Source organism: Somniosus microcephalus, chromosome 4 (assembly GCF_052327205.1).
Source record: "Somniosus microcephalus isolate GS21.2 chromosome 4, FLI_Smic_1.0, whole genome shotgun sequence".
Classification (NCBI taxonomy): Eukaryota; Metazoa; Chordata; class Chondrichthyes; order Squaliformes; family Somniosidae; genus Somniosus; species Somniosus microcephalus.
The window spans coordinates 241,068,306-241,090,639 of record NC_140990.1 but is presented as its reverse complement, the minus strand read 5'-3'; the positions used below and the strand labels follow the sequence as shown (position 1 = coordinate 241,090,639).

Genomic DNA, 22,334 nt, shown 5'->3' with positions numbered 1-22,334 from the left:
AATTACCGATAACCACGAAACTTCCAGGCCCTGTCGGCCTCAGAATCGGCGCTCGCCCTTCTCTGGCGCAAAAAACTTGGTCAGGACGGAGAAGGTGAGACAGAGAGCAGAGCGCTTCAGCACTGAGGCTCTGGAGGAGTTGGTGTCCGCAGTGGAGCGCCGTCGAGATGTTCTGTATCCTGACAATGGCAGGAGGCCGAATCAAAAGGATTACCGCCGAGCTTGGAGGGATGTTTCTCAGAGGGTCAACTCCAGCAGCATGGTGACCAGGAGCCCTGTTCAGTGCAGGAAGAAATTCAACGACCTCACTCGGGTCGTTAGGGTGAGTGTTGTTTATGCAAACTTCTGATTCCCTCCATCTGCACCTGACTTCGCGCACCCTGTTGCCATGATGCCCCAATGGCCATCTGTCAGCAAGCACCCATGGCCCTTTCTGGGCACACACATGGACATATGTCTCAAGGCATCATGTAAGGGCTCTTGCACCATGGGGGGCATGAGATGATCTCTCAAGGCATCATGTAAGGGCTCTTGCACCAAGGGGGGCATGAGATGATCTCTCAAGGCATCATGTAAGGGCTCTTGCACCAAGGGGGGCATGAGATGATCACTCAGGGCATCATGTAACAGAACTTCCCCTTCTTTCCCCTGCAGGCCAAGCTGGCGACGATCCGCAAGGACCAGCGTCGAACCGGTGGCGGACCTCCACAAGTGGTCACTCTCACGGATCTCGAGGAGAGAGTGCACCAGATTCTTGGAGGACGTCTGAGTGGTCCTGTTACCACTGCAGCTGCCGATCCCATTGTCGACAGCGAGGGTAAGGCTCTCACCTTTTTCAGCTGTCTCCTTCCACTTGGTCTCCCCGCCAGCATGCTTTCTCAGTGTGCAGCCATGTCAGAGCCTTGCCGCCAACCTGTCCTTTTGCTAAAGCCACTCTTCCACCTCCCTGCTTTCAGATGCTGCATCACCAACTCGGGATCTGCGCCCTGAAGCTGCCAGTGCCAGTGCCTCTGGAGGCGAGGATCAGGAGGAAGCCGGAGCATCCGTTCCAACCTCAGGGGAGCCTACACATCTGCAGACTGGGGATAGTAGTTCCCTGAAGGGGAGGGCGGGGGGAGGCTGTGATGATGAGCCAGTTGCCGGAACAAGCGGCATGCAGCAACGTGAGGGGGGTAGGCAAGTTCGGCCACCGGCTCCCCAGAGGACAAGGCAGGGAGTGATGACTGCTGCACAGAGTGCAGAGGAGGTGCGTAGCCTGGCTGAAATGAGCACCCAGGCCCAGCTCAGGCACACTGAGCTGATGGCTGCAGTGGGGAGGATGCCTCAGTCGATAGAAACACTGGCAAAGAGTGTGTTGGACTTTGGAGCAGCAATGGAGAGGACTGTCCAGGGCAGCAATGGAGAGGACTGTCCAGGGCTTCGAGGCTGCTATGGAAAGGACTGTTCAGAGCTTCGGACAATCCCTGGAAAGGTCTGTCCAGGGCTTGTCCCAGGCAGTGGAACGGACTGCTCCGGCCTTGTCCGAAGCAATGGAAAGAACTATCCAGGGCTTCTCCGAAGCACTGGCACCTGCCACACAGGTCCTCACTGCTGCCACGCAGTCACTTGCTGGCCTCGTCCACACCCAGATTGAGGCAACGCGAACTCTCACTGCAGCCACCCTATCTGCATCAGCTAGGATCACCCTGGGCCCTTCCAGTACCATACAAGGCCAGGAATCAGTGGAGCAGGCGATTGTGGCGGATGAGCCGAACCGGTCCCCTCAGAGAGCCAGTGTGTCGTCCGACCATAGTGCAGGTGTCCTCTCTCGACAGGTGACCATTGCTCATGCCACCGCTGGAACGTCTGCAGCGCAGTTGCCACCACCTGCAGGGCACACTGCTTCCAGCCATGCTCAGATCAAGCAGCCTGCGTCCGCACCCTCCAAGACCAGAGGTCGGCCAGGCCGTCCCTCAGGGGCTTCTGCGCTTCCACACAGTCAGCAGGCGTCCCCCAACCTTGACCCCGCCACTGGGGTTCAATTACGTAGGAGCAGCAGGGAGGGAAGGGGCCGACCGCCAAAGAGAAGTCGTTCTCCATCAAGGGGCCAGCAGTAGAGGGAGGTGCTGAGACGTTTCTTTGGCCAAATTCAAGGACTCCCTCACTTGTTGTGATTGTTGGAAATGGTTTGTTTAGTTTTGCGGCTTTGCCGAAGAGTTAACTGTTACTTTGTTAGTTATGGTTTCTGTTGACATGACGTTGTTATGCTGGAAGGACTTTTGTGACAATAAAGAAAAGTTTTAATTTGCAATGGTACACGTTACTATTTACAGTCATGCTGGCCTTCAGAGGCTTTCAAAGATCCGAAGTGCGCAGGACGAATGACACCCATCATTCCGCCAGAGGGGCCTCGAACCAAGTCCTGATGAGCCTCTGACGGATGGCCCTTCCACTTTCAGGAGCCCTCCCATCTTCCTCCTCCTCCTCCGCATGCTCCTCCTCCTCGTCCGCCTGCTCGTCCTCCTCCTCCTCCGCCTGCTCTGCTGGACCTTGAGGGACAGCTGGCATTGGCTGGGTGCGTCGAATCGCCAAGTTGTGGAGCTTGGAGCAGACGACGACAATGTGACCCACTTGCTCCGGCGAGTACTGCAGGGCTCTCCCCGAATGGTCCAGACAGCGGAAACGCTGTTTGAGCACACCAATAGTGTGTTCTACAATGTTCCTGGTCGCCTGATGGCTGCTGTTGTACAGCTCTTCTGCTGGGGTGGCGGCCAAACGGAGTGGTGTCATGAGCCATGGGCAGAGAGGGTAGCCCTTGTCCCCAAGAAGCCAGCCTCGTGGGCGAGCCGGCCCCTCAAAAAGGTCACAAACTGAGGTCTGCCTCAGGATGAAGGCATCATGGCTGCTCCCTGGGAATTGGGCGTTGACTGCCATGATCATTTGGCGGTGGTCACAGACCAGCTGCACGTTGAGGGAGTGGAACCCCTTGCGGTTGCGGAAGTCCTCAGGATTCAGTAATGGTGCCCGCAAAGCCACGCGTGTGTGATCAATCGCCCCCTGCACCATGGGGAAGTCCGCAATAGCAGCGAAGCCCTGCGCGCGCTCCGCCTGCTTCTCCAGGGTCAGAGGGAAGGTGATGAATTGACGCCTTCGTCTATAAAGGGCAGCTGTAACTTGCCGGATGCAACAATGGACTGCAAACTGAGAGATATTCGCAATGTCCCCAGTGGCTGACTGAAAGGATCCGGTGGCATAGAAATTGAGGGCAAGTCACTTTAATGGACACCGACAGAGAGGTCCTGCACCATAGACGCGGCTGCAGATCCTCAGCAAGCAGGTGGCACAGCTCAGTTACAACCTCCTTCCCGAATCGGAGCCTTCGCGCACACTGCTCCTCCGACATTGCAAGGTATGACACCTGCTGCCTGAAGACCCTCGCAGCGTACCCTCGGATTGGCCGACCTCCATTGCCCCTCCTCCTTCTGGCCAATCCCGGCCCTCTCTCCTGCCGTCTCTCTGCCCCTTCAGAGTGTCCGGCCATGAGGATGTGGCCCTCCAAAGCAGCTCCCATTCCGATGCCAGTTGATCAAAACGCTGTTAGGTGTAACGCTCCAACTGCTCTGGACAGGTTTGAAGCTCCCAAGTATTCTAAGGCTAAATTCAAAAAAATCTGCTCCACAGTAGCTCACCAACTCTCGCCAGCAACGATCACAATGAACAGGCCAAGTGGCTGCAGCTTTTATACTAGAGCTGTCCCCTTTAAATAGCGCCCCCCGACTCCGAGAAGGGCCTGGTAACGTTCCATCGAACTGTCACTAATAGCGCTAGGCGCAAAGGTTCCGGGCGCCACCGAATATCCGGTCAGGGGCGCCTAAAAGGCGTTGCACACTGAAATGACATCATGATCTGCCTGTGCACGCGGGCGCACGCTAACACTTAGCGCAGGCGTTAAATGTATAGTCAATGTGATAATAATAATAACTTCCGGGAAGTTATGTCATCACTTCCTGTGAACTATGAACTGTGTACATACCTCACTTCCTGTCATATGTCACTTCCGGTTGGACTGGTATAAATACTGGTCTGTTCAGTATTGTAAGAGGCTTCTACCAGAGGCATGGTAAAGACTTCTCTTGTATATAGTGTGTTTATAAGTTACTTAAAGCTTACTTTAAAGTTACTTGATGGTAAGACTCCTTTTTCTTACATCAATTTAAGTAACTTAGTATTTACACTCACAAATACTAGACCTTCGGACAAACTCGGAGTTAAGGATCCAGGGAACCACCCATCATGGAGAGAATCCTTAGACCTATTCGTCTGGACTTGGACCCGAATACACCAGCAGCTGGCAGGGTATGGAAGCATTGGTACCGTACTTTTGAGAATTTTCTGGATGAATGTAAAGCGGATGCTCCTGCTAGATTGAGGATACTTATCAATTATGTGACCCCAAAAGTGTTCGAATATGTTGATGAATGGGATAATTACGATGAGGTGATTCGGGCACTTAAGAAACTGTATGCCAAGACCCCAAATGAGGTCTATGCTAGACATCTACTGGCCACAGCCCAACAAGGGCCAGGGGAATCAATTAACGAATTCCTGCAAGAACTTCGCAGGCTCAGCATAGATTTTAACTTTCAGGCAGCCTCAGCTGAGCTGTACCGCGAAGAAATGATTCGTGATGCTTTCATCTGCGGGATTGCCTCTCCATTTATACGCCAGCGTCTACTAGAAAGTAAAACACTTGAGCTACAAAAAGCTTTTGACCTAGCTTGTTCTCTGGATTTGGCAAAGAGAAATGCAGACCTCTATCAGCTGCCCAGATCTCTATCTGCTGCTGTAGCTGCAACCAGACAATTCAAGCGGTCTCAGGTGAACCCTATCATGGGGGAATCTAATTCTGATAAAGAAGAGGATGACCCCACTTTAGCAGCCTCTTGGCAATCTAGGAAGGAATGCTTCTTTTGTGGAGATGCTTTTCACCCTAGGAAAACCTGCCCTGCTCGCAATGCAATCTGCAGTTATTGCAAAAAAAAGACACTTTGCTAAAGTTTGCCTATCAAGGGCCTCTACGAGGGCCAATCCAGCTAAGGCCTACCGAACTGCCCCAATTAGGGCCTATCAAGATGCTCCAGCTAGGACCTATCAAGCTTCCTCTCGAGCTCTCTCCCGAAGAGGCACACCGAGAGTTTTAGCCACTCTGTGCAACGACACCAATTACAGCTGCTTGCCCACAGAACCTGTCTCATGCAGCCACAAAAATTTCAATTAAAGGGCATACCTTGGATGCCTTAACTGACTCAGGAAGTACTGATAGTTTCATTAAGGAACAGATTGTTGCGAAATTGAAACTACATGTCTTCCCATCGGACCAGGCAATTGCGATGGCTCAGTCATCACTTAATACCAGAATCTCCGGCTTTTGTGTTGTTGATATGACACTTCATGGTCGTATGTATCCCTCCACCCGACTTTCGGTGCTCAAGGACTTATGTAGTGATCTCCTCTTAGGGCTGGACTTCCAAAAACAGCATAAGAAACTCACCATTGAGTTTGGTGGATCCAAACCCGGACTTACTATTTCTAATATACCGTCTAAATTACCGTTTTGTGCATTGTCAGCAGCTTCACTTGATGAACCCTCATTATTTGCCAGTATTCCGCCTCGATGCAAACCAATAATAACGAAATCGCGGCGCTTTAATCAGGAAGACCAATCTTTTATTGCGGCTGAAATCTCGACTTCTAGCAGAGGATATCATCAAACCATGTTCGTCGCCCTGGCGGGCTCAAGTCGTCATTGTCAAGAACCCTCTAAAACCTCACAAACAGCGACTATGCATCGATTATTCGCAAACCATCAATCAATATACCGACTTGGACGCCTACCCATTGCCACACATTGATGATATGGTTAATAAACTGGCCGAATACAAAGTGTTCTCAACTTACGATTTAAAAAGTGCCTATCATCAGGTACCCTTGAAGGTCTCAGATAAGCAGTACACGGCCTTTGAGGCTAATGGACGGCTGTACCAATTTCGTCGCCTCCCATTCGGGGTTACTAATGGAGTGGCTGTCTTCCAACGGGCAATGGATGGCCTGGTTAAGCAGGAAAACCTAAGGGACACTTTTCCCTATCTTGATAACATTACCATTGCAGGTCACGATCAACAGGAACACGACGCCAACCTCCAAAAATTTCGGGATGCCCTCCATCGCCGTAATTTGACCCTGAATGAATCCAAATCTGTTGAGTCGCAACCGACCATCAACATCCTTGGCTACTGCGTAGGCAATGGTATCATTAAGCCAGACCCAGAAAGACTTCGCCCGCTCCAAGAGCTCCCGTCACCTAAGAATCCGGCTTCTTTACGTCGGGCTCTCGGTCTGTTTGCATACTACGCTAAATGGATTCCTAATTTTTCGGACAAAATCCAACCCTTGCTGCATGCTAGATCATTTCCACTGGGAACAGCGGCTGTTGCAGCCTTTAACCTTCTCAAAAAACAGTTGGAGAAAGCGGCTCTTCACTCCATTGATGAGAATCTCCCTTTCGTGGTTGAATGTGATGCCTCGGAGGTGGCGATCTCGGCTACTCTGAATCAGGAAGGTCGTCCTGTAGCATTTATGTCCAGGACCTTACAAGGTGCCGAGCTACATTATCCTCCGGTTGAGAAAGAAGCCACAGCCATCATAGAGGCAGTACGCCACTGCCATCATAGAGGCAGTACGGAAGTGGAACCATTTTCTAGCTCGCCAGCACTTTACATTGATCATGGACCAACGATCAGTCGCCTTCATGCTCGATAATCGAAAACGAACTAAAATTAAGAACAATAAAATACAACTTTGGAGGATGGAACTGGCCTCTTTTGGTTATACCATTCTCTATCGGCCTGGCAAGGAGAATGTGGCCCCGGACACCCTCACACGGGCATTCTGCTCCACTATGTCATCCTCTACTCTCATGGATGTCCACAATGGATTGTGTCATCCTGGCGTTACGCGCATGCTACATTTCGTACGATCACGGAATCTCCCTTTTTCCACTGGAGATGTAAAGAAAATATGCTCAGAATGCTGGCTTTGTGCGGAACTAAAACCTCAGTTCTTCCGCCCCTCAGATGGTATACTCATACATGCAACCCAACCGATGCAACGACTTAGCATCGATTTTAAGGACCCAGTGCCCTCTTCAACTCGGAACACATATTTGCTCACCGTGATCGCCGAATATTCACGTTTTCCATTTGCCTTCCCCTGCTCCAATATGCTGGCGTCCACAGTAATCTGCTGCCTTGAGCAGGTATTTTCTCTCTGTGGCATGCCGGCTTATATTCACTCAGATCGGGGTCCATCCTTTATGTCAAGGGAACTCAAGGACTACCTCTCAGAACGGGGAATTGCTACAAGCAAAACAACACCATACCATCCCATCGGAAATGGGCAGGTAGAGAGGTATAACGGTATCATCTGGAATTCCGTACGTCTCGCTTTAAGATCTCGGGGCCTACCAGACCAGCAATGGGAAACAGTGCTTCCGGATGCATTGCACTCTATACGGTCCCTGCTTTCTACAGCCACAAATACTACACCTCATGAGCGGTTCTTTGGATTCCAGCGTCGCTCATCTCATGGGACATCACTCCCGTCATGGCTAACTACTCCTGGACGTGTATTACTCCGAAGATACGTTCGGACGTCTAAAAATGACCCTCTCGTAGATGAGGTCGAACTAACCGATGCCAACCCCACCTATGCAAACATACGATATTCCGACGGCCGAGAATCTACCGTATCATTACGGGATCTGGCTCCCTGCCCACCAGGACCTAGTGGGACATCGGGTGATGGCATTTCACCAGGAAACTCTTGGGACCTATCGGGTACCCCTCTCCAGGATCCTGATCGGACACCAACTAGCTTGGTGCCGGTAGAACCCTGTACTCAAGGTTGCGACCCTCCCAGTACCGTGCATGAAAGTACTGATCCACCACAGACCAGCTCTGCACCTCCCTCTGAACAGAGGCAATCCGACTTTGAACCTATTGGGGCTCGTACTCGAAGCCATGATCTCCCCGACACTTCACAGGGCAATCCAGGCCACACAGACTCTGACCAATGGCCAACCGCATGTAAGCGGACCAGCGACCCTCTACGACGGGAATCCAAACGGGTGCGACTCTTCCTTGTTCGGCGGCTGCGGACCAAAAGGTAGACCACAGCCTCCTAATCCTGCAGGAGGGAAGAATGTGATAATAATAATAACTTCCGGGAAGTTATGTCATCACTTCCTGTGAACTGTGAACTATGAACTGTGTACATACCTCACTTCCTGTCATATGTCACTTCCGGTTGGACTGGTATAAATACTGGTCTGTTCAGTATTGTAAGAGGCTTCTACCAGAGGCATGGTAAAGACCTCTCTTGTATATAGTGTGTTTATAAGTTACTTAAAGCTTACTTTAAAGTTACTTGATGGTAAGACTCCTTTTTCTTACATCAGTCAATATGGGAGGTGTCGCTATCTTCATTGCGCCCGCCCGAACATTGGGTAACGCCCCAATTCTCGGGCTCTTTAGGCGCTAATTGCTGGCGCTACCAACCGAATTTCTAGGCCTAAGAACTGTAATACTGTGGCAAAGTTAAGATTTAAAAGTAAGATTCTCTGTTAATAAGATGATCGTATTTTTTCAAAACTCTTTCACAGGCACGATGGGCCAAATGGCCTCCTTGTGTGCTGTAAGATTCTATAATTCCATTCTATGAGTACGCCATTCATTTGAAGTGAAACTCCTTAAATATTTAATTTAAGGACACAAACATTTGGTACATTTTGTACTGAACCATTTGGTGTATTACCAGTCTGTAATACAATTTAACCTTTGTTATCTCACATGTGGTCTTCACAAGGGCTACATTTAACAAATATTTGGATAATCTAATATTTTATCACTTACTGAAACAATTCACAGGAATCACAGGAATCACAGAATCTACAGTGCATTCTGCATTTCGGCCCATCGAGCCTGCACGGACACATATCCCACCCTATCCCCGTAACCCCACGTATTTAATCCCCTAACACTAAGGGTCAATTTATCATAGCCAAATCAACCTAACCTGCACATCTTTGGACTGTGGGAGGAAACCGGAGCACCCGGAGGAAACCCACGCAGACACAGGGAGAATGTGCAAACTCCACACAGACAGTCGCCCGAGGCCAGATTTGAACCCGGGTCCCTGGTGCTGTGAGGCAATAGTGCTAACCACTATGCCACCATGCCCCATACAAATTCAGAGTATTTGGATTAAGGTGAATCACCACAATTAATTGTACCACTTCCTGGTTAAAGATAGTTTCAGTGAACTGCCCAGTGGTCACACTGACAAACATTGATATGAGATTACATTTTCCAGCATTCTGCAGCAATCCACCTGCTAATTATGCAAAGATCAAAACTGAATTTCACTATTATAACAATGACAGCAATCTTCTTTATAATCATTCGAATTAATTGACATAATTGTGATAATCTATAATCTGGTTTGTGTGTTTATTTGGGATATATTATATTTTAAATCACAGTGGGAGATTGATAGGTAATTACAGGAAACTTTGGTTTATCCGGAGGTTAACTGTCCGGAATGCTTGAGCCACCAGCAAAATTCAGGAGTCGGTTCAGTAAGTTTTTTTTCTTTTCGTTGCTTTTTTTTCCCCACCAGTCAGGCTCTGCAAGGTCTAGCTAAAGCTGTTGCTTAGCTACAGAGACGCTTGCAAGCTACGGCCGACTGTTCAGAAGCTGTTGCTAGATACGGAGCTCAAAAGCTTCCGTATGTTTTAACATTAGCGCTGGTTTGTCCGGCAGTTTTGATGGGACGGCAACAGCTCGGTCCCGTCGGTGCCAGATATCACTAAGTTTCCTGTAGTTTTGGGGATCTGTACTTTCCTGTATTCCTATAGCTTGTTAAAAGATTGGACACTCAAACAATAACATTTTAATGCTGAGAGCATAGAATATTCTGATTCCAGCTTCAAAATTTACTTTTTGGAGTTTATTTAACCTTGAAACAATTCTATGGCTAATTTCCATTTTCAGAAGTAAAGAATGTTGGCAATTTTCTATCTTAAATCGTATCCAATTAAATTTGATTACAATTGCTACAATAATGGGATATTTTTCCAATAGGTTTTTGAAATTCAAATGCCATGGTAAAATTGTATTGCAAAGCAAGAAGACATGTATAATTAGGCAATATACCCTAAACAGTTCTCAACAGTACTTTAAATAATGCAACATTGTGAGCTCAGGTCAGGAGTTCCTGAAAAAATAATTAGGTCTGTACTGGAAAGCTCTCAAACAAAACAGTCTTCACTGTACAAGTACCTCATTCAAAACTACTGCACAAAGCTAACTGCAGGAGGTTTACTTGACTAGGGTACAGACTGTTCAGTGTTTAGCTATAAACTATGATTAATTGACAATCATATACACTCCATAAATAATTATACCCACAAGTTGCTAATTAGCCAGTTAGACTACCCAACTCATAGGTATAGTTAACTGAGGTATTCTATAACTAAATTCATCCATTATCTAGTTTGTACCCAGAACAACTACCAATACTTTCATAACTACTATCAAAAAACCCACAAAATTTGGTTATAGTTTTTTATACAAAATCATTGGATAAACACATTCTCCTCCAACACACAATTTATTTGATTTTCTTTGGGTAAAGGGCAGGATAAAAATGATCTAATCTTATTTCACAATTATACACTACTACGAATATTTTGCTAGAGACAATACCATTTCTAAACTCCTCTAGATCTCATTAGAAATGTGCTGCATTCACTTTTGGAAGAACATTTTCCAAAGCATCTTGTACCTAATTTGCACACTTGCATTTGGAGAAAACTTGGCTGCATAATTCTCTCCTCCCCTACCCCATTATCTGTACAATGCCAGTAAAAGACTCATCCCACCAAATATGACTGTAGAGAGTTCTCTATCTATTTCTGCAACAAGCATTGCTGACTATCCTAATCTCTCATGTATTTAAAGTGCATCAACATCGAAGGCCCCAATACATTTAAAAGTATCTATAGGTCTAATAAAGCTTTATTTCACACTGCATAGGTAAGGTGATCAGTCCACTACAAAGATTGCTGGGAAACCATCCACTTAAAAACACTGCAGAGCCTTTCCACACTGAATTAAGAGCACCCTCAAGTAATTTTGACCACTGTAGGTATAAAGCATAAGTTCATGATGAACTCGTGATAGTGATCTGTATATAAAAATTATTTTCTTCATAATTTACTTTATCTGGATAAGATATAATGGTACGCGCGTACGCCATTATTATGATGCAGAAATTCCAGGAAATTATGGCGCAAGTGACTTATGCCATTATGTACGCCACGCCATAATTTTCTGGGACTGTTGCGCTGCCCATCAGAACCCTCACTGAAAAAGTTGAACAGCTAATTATAGCACTGCCCCCATTAAAATCAATGACGAGATCAAATTTGCTGAATTAACGCCACTGTGATCGCCATAGCCACTTAGACTGTTCCAGAATGGTGAAGGGCTCAGAATCAGTAAAGTATTCAATCGCTCAGTACATTGCCTGAGGGTTGGGCTTGTTCTAGGAATTTCACAGAAATCATAAACCCCAATTAAGTAATAAAAGTGTTTCGGCAGCCAGGCAAGTTCTGATTTCCCCTGATTGATATCACTTTTATATTAACATTTATTGCAACCATGAAATATGGCTAGGGATTGCATGCAGTTCAGAAGAAATCCCTATGGATATGGGTCCCTTCTTATTGCCTATTTATACTCTACTATGGTTTCAGTACAAACTCATCAATTAAATTAAACCCGACCTGGATATTCTGTCTGTACATACTGCGACCCATACCCACGTTATCTGATTGGAGCCATTGTGCCTAAATGCGTCCCTGATAAATAATGTACTTGTGGATGCCAGCCAACGTGAAGGAGATAATTTTGATAATGGAAGCTTTGTAATGTTGACCATCGTGGATTTTTTTGCAGATTTTTGGATGGAAGTTGGAGGGGGGGGGGGGGGGGGGAGACGGTGAGAGGAGAATCATCTACATGCACATCACCTTATCTATATTAAAAATCTCACATCTGCGTACACTTCCTGTCAGCTTTCTCCATTATAAATTCCTGCGTCCACATTTATAATGAAAACTGCCTACGTAAACTTATACTATAATTACACCCTCCCACCTCGGTTTTGCAACTCCCAGCTCCTCAGCCTGCACTGCAGAGAAACTTTCATGCTCTAACCAAGTCTACTACTTTACTTTACAAACTGCTGTTTTTTTATTTGGCTATAACAAATAATATAAACTCAGTGTATAAAAATAAAAACAGAATATATGACTTTAAAATGGGGACCGAGTTATGTTTACATGCCTTGGTTCAATTAACCCTTGCCTTCTAACCCTGCTTCACCTGAAGGCTACACTTGATCTTGACTCCCCTTATGTAACACCACTGAAGATCAACTACTGGTAGATTTGTTGTAAAGCACTGCAAACACAAAAATGTTAGCAATTTCTTGAAAGTTTTAAACTGAAAAAGGTCAAGTTCCATTCAATTACATAAACTTATCAGTTTATACTTTACTGTAACTTCATGATCACCTACGAGTTTAACGATCAAATCTGGAGGCAGTCTTCTACACATTAAATACTCATGGGAAGCCTTTTTAAATCTTATTTGTGAGTTGCAGTTCACTATCTGGCAGCTACTAAAGTTAAAAATTAAAATTTACCTGTTTGACTGCAATCCACCTAGAAATCTCCCATGGGCCATGTACTGTAAACCAGTCCCTTAATCTGTTTCCACATTTATTTTTTGGAGTGTAATACCACTCTAAAGTGATGCAAGATGACATGGGAAGCAAAGTTCAGCACTCCTCCGACTTCACCACTGGCTGAAAATTAAAAAGTTACTGTAACATTACATTGTCCTCAGGCTTTTTGACCTTTATGAGACATTTTATTTTCAATCAGTGGTTGGCTCAGTGCACGAACTCAGCATCGAGCAGTCTATCATCCCTCATTTTGCAGCATCATAGTGTTCCGACAGGTACTGTGAGAATGGGCTAATGGTTGCAAAAATTACAATATAGCCAAGTTTAAAATTAATTTTTAACCTAAGCAATTGTCAGACACAAGGCTCATAAGCATTCCCTGGAGTATTCATTTGATACTTTCTAATACTGTAGAGTTTTCAGTAGAATACCAATCAAGTCATTTAGCTACTGGCCTGCTGTTCCATCTATATTTAATGGGAAAATTGTGCATTGTAAAAAGGAGCACGTCCTGCATATTACAATAGTACGACATTTTATCACAGCAATTTGTTTTAAATTCTCATTACCATTCCAAAGTTATCTCACTCTCCACCAAACAGAAATTAGTTACCATTATAACTTCTAATAAAACATATTGTCACTTTGAACTCGATCATTTTTAAACCTATTAACTAGTACGCATTAAATATGCCTATTTTGTAAACCACGCAAAAACAATCCCTTACACTGTGCTGACTTTCTATTTCCTCATGTTTCTGTTGCAAGGCTTGCGAAGCTCGAATGGAATCTCCAATTCCCCACTGGGTCCTCAGTTGCTCTGATCCAGGTCCTTCCAGCCAGTTCACGACCTGAAGCGAGAAAATATTTTTGGTAATTGACTTGAATGGTAAATCTTCAAGACAATATTACTGAAAATCCCTCAAGTACCAGGATGTGAAATAAAGAAATGAAAATAAAAAGCAATTATGGTACAACCAGATAAGGATTGGAGACACGAAAAGGAATGTATATTTTCACAGATTAGACATCAACTCTTAGCAAACCATTTTTTGTTTCATTTAAAACTTAAATTACAGTAAACCGTCTGGTGATACTGTATTGCAGCGCAGTAATGCACTGTGCCCTGGAGAGACAGCATGCCAGTCTTCACCCATGATTCCTCAAACAATTCCCCAATTTAGGTGGGGCATTTGGTGGCGTTGCAGAATGCTGCAGGGAATTTCTACACAAGATGGAAAGGGATAGGGAGGAGAGGGACAAAAGAAAACAGCATGGAGACTCAACATACATTGCTCATGTGTACCTTCTAGTCGAAGGTTTAAGAGCAACAGGGAGCACACTGCCTGTCTTTTAGGAAAGCTGCTTGGATCGGGATACTAAAAAAGACAGTAATTGTTTACCAACCCAAAAAGAACATAAGAAATAGGAGCAGGAGTAGGCCATTTGCCCCTTCACAAGTCTGCTCCGCCATTCAATAAGAACATGGCTGATCTTCTACCTCATCTCCACTTTCTTGAACTATCCCGATATCCCTTGATTTCCTTAATATTCAAAAATCTATCGATCTCTGTCTTGAATATACTCAACGACTGAGCCTCCACAGCCCTCTAGGGGAGAGAATTCCAAAGATTCACCACCCTCTGAGTGAAGAAATTTCTCCTCATCCCAGTCCTAAATGGCTGACCTCTTATTCTGAGACTGTGACCCCTGGTTTTAGACTCTCCAGCCAGAGGAAACATCCTCCCTGCATCTACCCGGTCAGAATTTTGTATGTTTCAATGAGATCACCTCTCATTCTTCTAAACTCCAGAGAATATAGGCCTAGTCTACTCAATCTGTCCTCATAGGACAATCCCCCCCCATCCCAGGAACCAGTCTGGTGAACCTTCGTTGCACTCTGCTTTTCTATTTTTCCTACCAAAGTGGGTAACTTCACATTTCTCCACATTATATTCCATTTGCCATATTCTTGCCCACTCACTTAGCCTGTCTATATCCCCTTGAAGCCTCTTTGCACCCTCCTCACAACTTGCATTCCCACCCAGCTTTGCATCATCAGCAAACTTGGATATATTACATTTGGTCCCCTCATCCAAATCATTGATATAGATTGTGAATAGCTGAGGCCCAAGCACTGATCCTTGCGGTACCCAACTAGTTACAGTCTGCCAACCCGAAAATGACCCATTATTCCTACTCTTTGTTTTCTGCCCATTAACCAATCCTCAATCCATGCTAGTATATTACCCCCAATTCCATGAGGCCTAATTTTGTTTAATAACCTCTTGTGTGACACCTTATCGAATGCCTTCTGAAAATCCAAATACACCACATCCACTGGTTCCCCCTTATCTATTCTGCTAGCTACAACCTCAAAAAACTTCCAACAGCTTTGTCAAACACGATTTCCGTTTCATAAATCCAAGTTGACTCTGCCCAATCCTATTATTATTTTATAAGTGCCCTGTTATCACGTCCTTAATAATAGATTCTAGCATTTTCCCTGACTACTGATGTCAGGCTAACTGGTCTGTAGTTCCCCATTTTCTCTCTCCCACCTTTCTTAAATAGTGGAGTTACATTTGCTACCTTCCAATCCGCGGGAAGCGTTCCAGAATCTATGGAATTTTGGAAAATGACAACCAATGTATCCACTATCTCTATAGCCAACTCTATTCAAAACCCTAGGATGTAGGCCATCAGGTCCAGGGGATTTATCGGTTTTTAGTCCCATTAATTTCTCCAGCACTATTTTTTTAACGAATACTAATATCTTTCAGTTCCTCATTCTCGCTAGACCCTTGGTTGTCCACTATTTCCGGCAAGTTTTCTGCATCTTCTTCCACGTATTTGTTTAATTTCCCTGCCATTTCCTTATTCCCCATTATAATTTCTCCTGTCTCAGCCGGTAAGGGACCCACATTTACTTTCGCTAATCTTTTCCTTTTTACATACCTATAGATGCTTTTACAGTCTGTTTTTATGTCTCCTAGTTTACTCTCATATTCTATTTTCTCTTTCTTTATCAATTTCTTGGTCCTCCTTTGCTGAATTCTAAAATCCTCCCAATCCTCAGGTTTACTACTCTTTTTGGCAACATTGTAAGCCTCTTCCTTTGATCTAATACTATCTTTAACTTCTCGTTAGCCACGGTTGGACCACTTTTCCTGTGGGGTTTCTGTGCCTTAAAGGAATGTATATTTGTTGTAAATTAGGTATTAATTCTTTAAATGCTAGCCATTGTTTCTTTACCATCATACCTTTTAATGTAGTTTCCCAATCTACCTTAGCCAACTCGCCCTTCATACCTACGTAGTTTGCTTTGTTTAGATTTAAGGCCCTAGTTTCGGATTCAACTAAGTCACTTTCAAAATCAAGTAAAGTTAACATATGCACTAAAACAATCCATGTTATGACATGATTACACAAACAGCCTTGAAAAACAAATTCTCATTCTATAACAACCAGAATCAGAACATCCTTTCAGAATACAAAACACTCTTGGAAGATTTATTTAATATTTAAAATGTTTTATTTCTTGATGAGTAAGTCTGGGATTTTTTATTCATTGTGAACTGTTCTGGATGTATTCTTTGGGCAGTACTATTAATTAATCTGCAGGTCAGCTCATCTGAGAGATGACAGCCTGCAAATGATTCAGCAATTTCATGTGTCATTTCTCATTTGCATCAAAGCAAGGTTTAATAAGATGCCAACTTGCTTGTCAACTGCCACTGACAATGAAAAGTTAAAAGGAACAAATTTACAAACCAGATGTTTTAAGTGCTATAATAGAAATCTTGAAATGCATGAATATTTCACCTCCAGACTCATAGAAACATAGAAGATAGGAGCAGGAGTAGGCCATTCGGCCCCTCGAGCCTGCTCCGCCATTCAATGAGATCATGGCTGATCATCCAAACTCAGTACCCTGTCCCTGCCTTCTCTCCATATCCCTTGATCCCTTTAGCCTTAAGAAATATATCTAACTCCTTCTTGAATATATTTAATGAATTGGCCTCAACTGTCTCCTGTAGTAGAGAATTCCACAGGTTCACCACTCTCTGGGTGAAGAAATTCCTCCTCATCTCTGCCCTAAATGGCTTACCCCTTATCCTTAGACTGTGGCCCCTGGTTCTGGACTCCCCCCACCATCAGGAACATCCTTGCATCTAGTCTGTCTAGTCCTGTTAGAATTTTATAAGTTTCAATGAGATCCCCTCTCATTCTTTTAAACTCCAGCGAGTATAAGCCCAATCGACCCAATCTCTCCTCATACGTCATTCCTGCCATCCCAGGTATAGGTATCAGTCTGGTGAATCTTTGCTGCACTCCCTCCATGGCAAGAACATTCTTCCTCAGATAAGGCGACCAAAACTGCACACAATACTCAAGGTCTCACCAAGGAACAACTGCAGCAAGACATCCTTGTTCCTGTACTCGAACCCTCTCGCTACGAAGGCCAACATACCATTTGCCTTCTTAACCGCCTGCTGCACCTGCATGCTTACCTTCAGCGGCTGGTGCACAAGGACACCCAGGTCTCGTTGCACTTCCCCTTTTCCCAATCTATTGCCGTTCAGATAATAATCTGCCTTCCTGTTTTTGCCACCAAAGTGGATAACCTCGCATTTATCCACATTATACTGCATCTGCCATATCACCCAACCTGTCCAAATCATACTGGAGTTTCTCGGCATCCTCCTCACAGCACACACGCCCACCCAGCTTTTCGTCGTCTGCAAACTTGGAGATATTACATCTAGTTCCCTCGTCTAGATCATTAATGTATATTGTGAATAGCTGGGGTCCTAGGACCGATCCCTACGGTACCCCACTTGTCACTGACTGCCACTTGGAAAAAGACCCATTTATTCCAACTCTTTGCTTCCTGTCTGCCAACCAGTTCTCTATCCAAGTCAATACCTTGCCCCCAATCCCATGTGCCTTAACTTTACACGCTAATCTCTTATGCGGGACCTTATCGAAAGCCTTCTGAAAGTCCAAATACACCACATCCACTGGTTCTCCCTTGTCTATTCTACCAGTTACATCCTCAAAAAATTCCAGTAGATTAGTCAAGCACGATTTACCTTTTGTAAATCCATGTTGACTTTGTCCGATCCTGTCACTGTTTTCCAAGTGCTCTGCTATTACATCTTTTATAATGGACTCTAGCATTTTCCCCACTACCGATGTCAGGCTTACCGGTCTATAATTCCCCGTTTTCTCTCTACCACCTTTTTTGAATAGTGGGGTAACATTAGCTACCCTCCAATCCATCCAACTATTAAAATGCTCTCCTGGTTACCCTCCAATTTCTCAACCCTTTAAAATTCAGCTCTTCCAAAACTCTCCTTGTCTGGACCCAATTCCCACTCGAGCATCACCCATGCCCTCATTGATCTACATTGGCTCCCGGTACCACAATGCCTCCAATTTAAAATTCTCATCCTCAACTTTAAAACCCTCCATGTATTCATCCCTCCCTATCTCTGAAACCTCCTACAATGCTACAACTCCCTCGCCGCCAAACTACCTGTTCCTCTGATTCTAGCCTCTTCTGCATCCCCGCTGCCTTCACCTCATCATTAGTGGCTGTGCCATCAGTTGCCTGACCTATTGCTGTGGAATGCCCTCCCTAAATCCTTCCATCTTCTTCTCCTCCTTTAAGTGCCTGCTTAAAAGTCCACCTTTTTGGCCAAGCTATTACTCATCGCTCTTATTATCTCCTTCTTTGGCTTGGCGTCTACTTTTTTCCTTACATCGCTGTGAAGTGCGCCATGACATGCTTGTACATTAAAGGCTAAAAATAAATGCAAGGTGTTGTTGTTTTGGTTATGGAACTGTTCAGTTCTGTTTCTACCCTGCTGCTTTTTATGTTTAGAATGCAAGTACTCGTGTTGTAGCTTCACTAGGTCGGTGCCTTATTCCATGTTATACCTAGTGCCAATTTTGGCATGCTTTTCTACACTCCCCGCTGAACCAGGCTTTGTCTCCCGGCTTGATAGAGAAAGAAAGACGTGCTTTTATGTAGCGCCTTTCACGACCACCGGACGTCCCAAAGCACTTTACAGCCAATTAAGTACTTTTTGAAGTGTAGTCACTTCTGCAATGTAGGAAACTCAGCAGCCAATGTGCGTTCAGCAAGCTCCCACAAACAATGTGATAATGACCAGATAATCTGTTTTTGTTATGTTGATTGAGGGATAAATATTGGCCAGGACGCTAAGAATAACTCCCATGCTCTTCTTCGAAATAGTGCTGTGGGATCTTTTACGTCCACCTGAGAGAGCAGACGGGACCTCGGTTTAATCTCATCCGAAAGACGACACCTCCGACAGTGCAGCATTCCCTCAGTACTGCACTGGAGTGTCAGCCTAGATTTTTGTGCTCAAGTCTCTGGAATGGAATTTGAACCCACAACCATTCTGACTCAGAGGCGAGGGTGCTACCAACTGAGCCACTGGCTGACACTGGAGAAGTCAGAGATGTGTCAGGCCATGAGATACAGATTGTGGGGGTATATAATTCTGCTGCTGCTGATGGCCCACAGCACCCCTTCGATTCCAGTTTTGGGCTTCTAGACCTGCCCTTAGTCTGGCCCCTTTAATGCACAATCTAATGAATGGTGTCCTCACTGTGAACATTGAGACCGGTGGTCACTCCTACCTCTTTACAAGATCCCTTCCCTGAAGGTCATTTTTTTCTGGTGCTGACCTATAAATTTATTCAATTCAATTTTACAGCTAACTCACAAGCTCTGGGTGCTAGTCCAGTACCATAATCACTGCACTAAATTGGAGCTAGGGTAGTAGGGAATTTGGGTGGTCAGGGGTTGAGTATTTGACTCAACACTTATTCATAGAAATCTTGGATGGTAAAGATTTCAGCTAATCTACCAGAATGCTGTATTAATTTGAAGTGGATATCAACAATAAGCATATGCATTCAATCGTTGTTGTCCAAAGGTAACAAGTAACCAAACCAAAATAAATCTAGATTTCTCCCCTGCTATACAAACAAAATGGCTACTTTTTCCACCTTTTCTGGGACCATTTTCATGACAAAGTCTCATCTGACTTCTCAATTTCTTACACCATCTAACCAACCATGCCAAGCAACCCTAAAAGATCAGCATTACATAAACTGCTAATTGTGCTTCCCTACCCCAGTTTAAAAACTCACAAGTGGATGACACAGATGCTGTGTACATGGATTTTCAGAAAGTCTTTGGTAAGGTCTCTCAGAAGAAGCTTATCTGAAAAATTCAGGCGAATGATCAAAGAGGAAATATAACACCATGAACAGAAAGTTGATCAGCAGATGGGAAACAGTTAAGGTAAATGGGCGCTGTTCAGATTGGGAAAGGATGGAACTGGTGTCCCCCAAGCATCAGTCAGTACTCGGCTGATTTTTCTTCTTATATAAAAGTGAGTTGGACATAGGTTCAGGGAACACAACTTTGAAATTTGCTGACCACACAAAAGTAGGAGGTTTGGCAAACAAGGAGGAGGACTGTAAAACACCTCAGGAAGACACAGGGCGCTAAATTTTAAAAAGTTGGAGAATTAGTGCCAGGCGCTAATCCTTCTGACCTCCTGCTAAATTGATTGTTAGTGCTCCAAGAAAGAACTGGAGCGCTAAATCAAGCACTAATCATGTAACTTAGGGCGCTACTCACAGAGAGTGGGGCGCTACCCGCAGAGCGGTAACTAATTTCAGGTGCACTCCAATCCTCATGGCTGATCCCAGTCCCAGGGAGCGAGCTCACCATTTCAGCAGCCAGGCATTGGTCGCGGCAGTTGAAAGGAGGGTAGTGCTCTTGCTGGCCACTGGCAGAAGGCCATTGCCCCATGTCTTCAGGGCAATGTGGAGGGAAGTGGCCCAGGACGTCTTGGCCAGCAGTGTGGTCATCAGGACCCTCGCACAGTGCCGTAAAAAATTCAACGACCTCACTTGGGTGGTCAGGGTGAGTACATGCTTCAACAAGTCCGATATACCAGCATCTGAACCTCAGTCTGTACACACTGCAGAAACCACCTCACCCCCACCACTCACCAACCAAGCATCTCCGCCTACTAAAACTCACATCCACATCTCACGCAGTGTTGGGGTTGCGGAGGGGCATCATGAGCCAGGTGGAGAGCGGCTAGCCCTCGTCGCCGACCAGCCAGCCATGAGCTTGATGTGGTGGCTGGAAGAGTGCTGGGTCTGTGGCAGGATGAAGGCATCGTGGCTGCTGCCAGGATAGCGGGCATTGCCGGTGAGGATTCGCTGTCTGTGGTTGCACACCAACTGCACATTAAGTGAGCGGTAGCCTTTGCGGTTAAGGAAGACTTCAGGATTGTTAAGGGGTGCCCGCAAAATGACGTGGGTGCAGTCATTGGCACCCTGCACCATGGGGAAGCCTGCTATCCTGGCAAAGCCACATGCACACTTGCCCTGCTTGTCTGGTGACGGGGAAGGAAATGTACTCCCTTCTCCTTCTGAAGAGAGTCTCTCTGACCTCCCGGATGCAGCAATCAACGGCGAACTCCGATGTTAGCTATGTCTCCTGCTGCAGACTGGAAGGATCCGCTGGCTTAGAAATTGAGGGCGACGGTGACCTTGACTACCACCGAGGGCGCCATGGTGGTCCTAATCTGATGCTTGAGGTATGGCTACAAGAGGTGGCAGAGCTCTGCGACCACCTCCTTGCTGAAGCAGAGCCTTCTAAGACACTGCTCCTCAGTTAAATTTATGTAGAAATGCTCCCGGAATACCCTGGGAGAGTAAAGCCTCCTGTTGAGAGCCCTGTTGGCCCTCCTCCCTCTGGCCACATTTTCCAATCTTTGTCTCTGCCTCCAACGTTGATGTTGGAGGGCGAGGTTGAGTGCCACTACAGCCCCTATTAATCTAACCAAATGTAGTAGTTTGAAATCTTATCAAAATAAAAGTGACAAATTTTTAGCAGGCAGAACACTCCTGAAAGTAAGAAATGTTTACCTCACTGAAAACGGCTGTTTCGCAATGTCAAACTGCGAAGGCAGCATTGATTGGCCACTAAAATTAAAGTGGATGTTGATCTCTTTAAATACTGCTCCTACAGCAGCCATCCGAATGCATAACGCCTCCTCTTCCTGCCGCTGTTCAGGCCAGGCGCTAAGGCAGGGGGCGACAGTTAATTTTGTATCTGGGCCGTTAATGGGGTGTTCCGAGCTCATTAACGTCACAATCTGCCAGGCACTAAAGGCCTAGGCAGTGCCAGCGCTAAATCCCTGGTGAATTTCGCAAACCCATTAGCCGCGCCGCCACCCCACCCCCCCCACCCCAAGCGCTAACATGCCGAATTTCTCCCCCACAGACAGGTTAGCGGGATGGGTAACAGATGCAATTTGATGTTGATAAGTATGAGGTAATACGTTTTGGGAGTAAAAATCCAGGAATGAGAGTATACACTCAATGGAAAGACGTTGAAGGATGTGAATGAGCAGAGAATA

General features: G+C 45.5%; 1 protein-coding gene across 1 annotated transcript in view; it reads right to left on the bottom strand.

The window, feature by feature from the left end:
• Window positions 1–22,334, bottom strand: part of sestd1 (SEC14 and spectrin domains 1) — a 188,165-nt gene that overhangs the window by 49,374 nt on the left and 116,457 nt on the right. Inside the window, 1 exon segment of the mRNA XM_085985980.1 lies at window positions 13,578–13,700. Within this exon segment, the coding sequence (XP_085842106.1) occupies window positions 13,578–13,700 (123 nt within the window).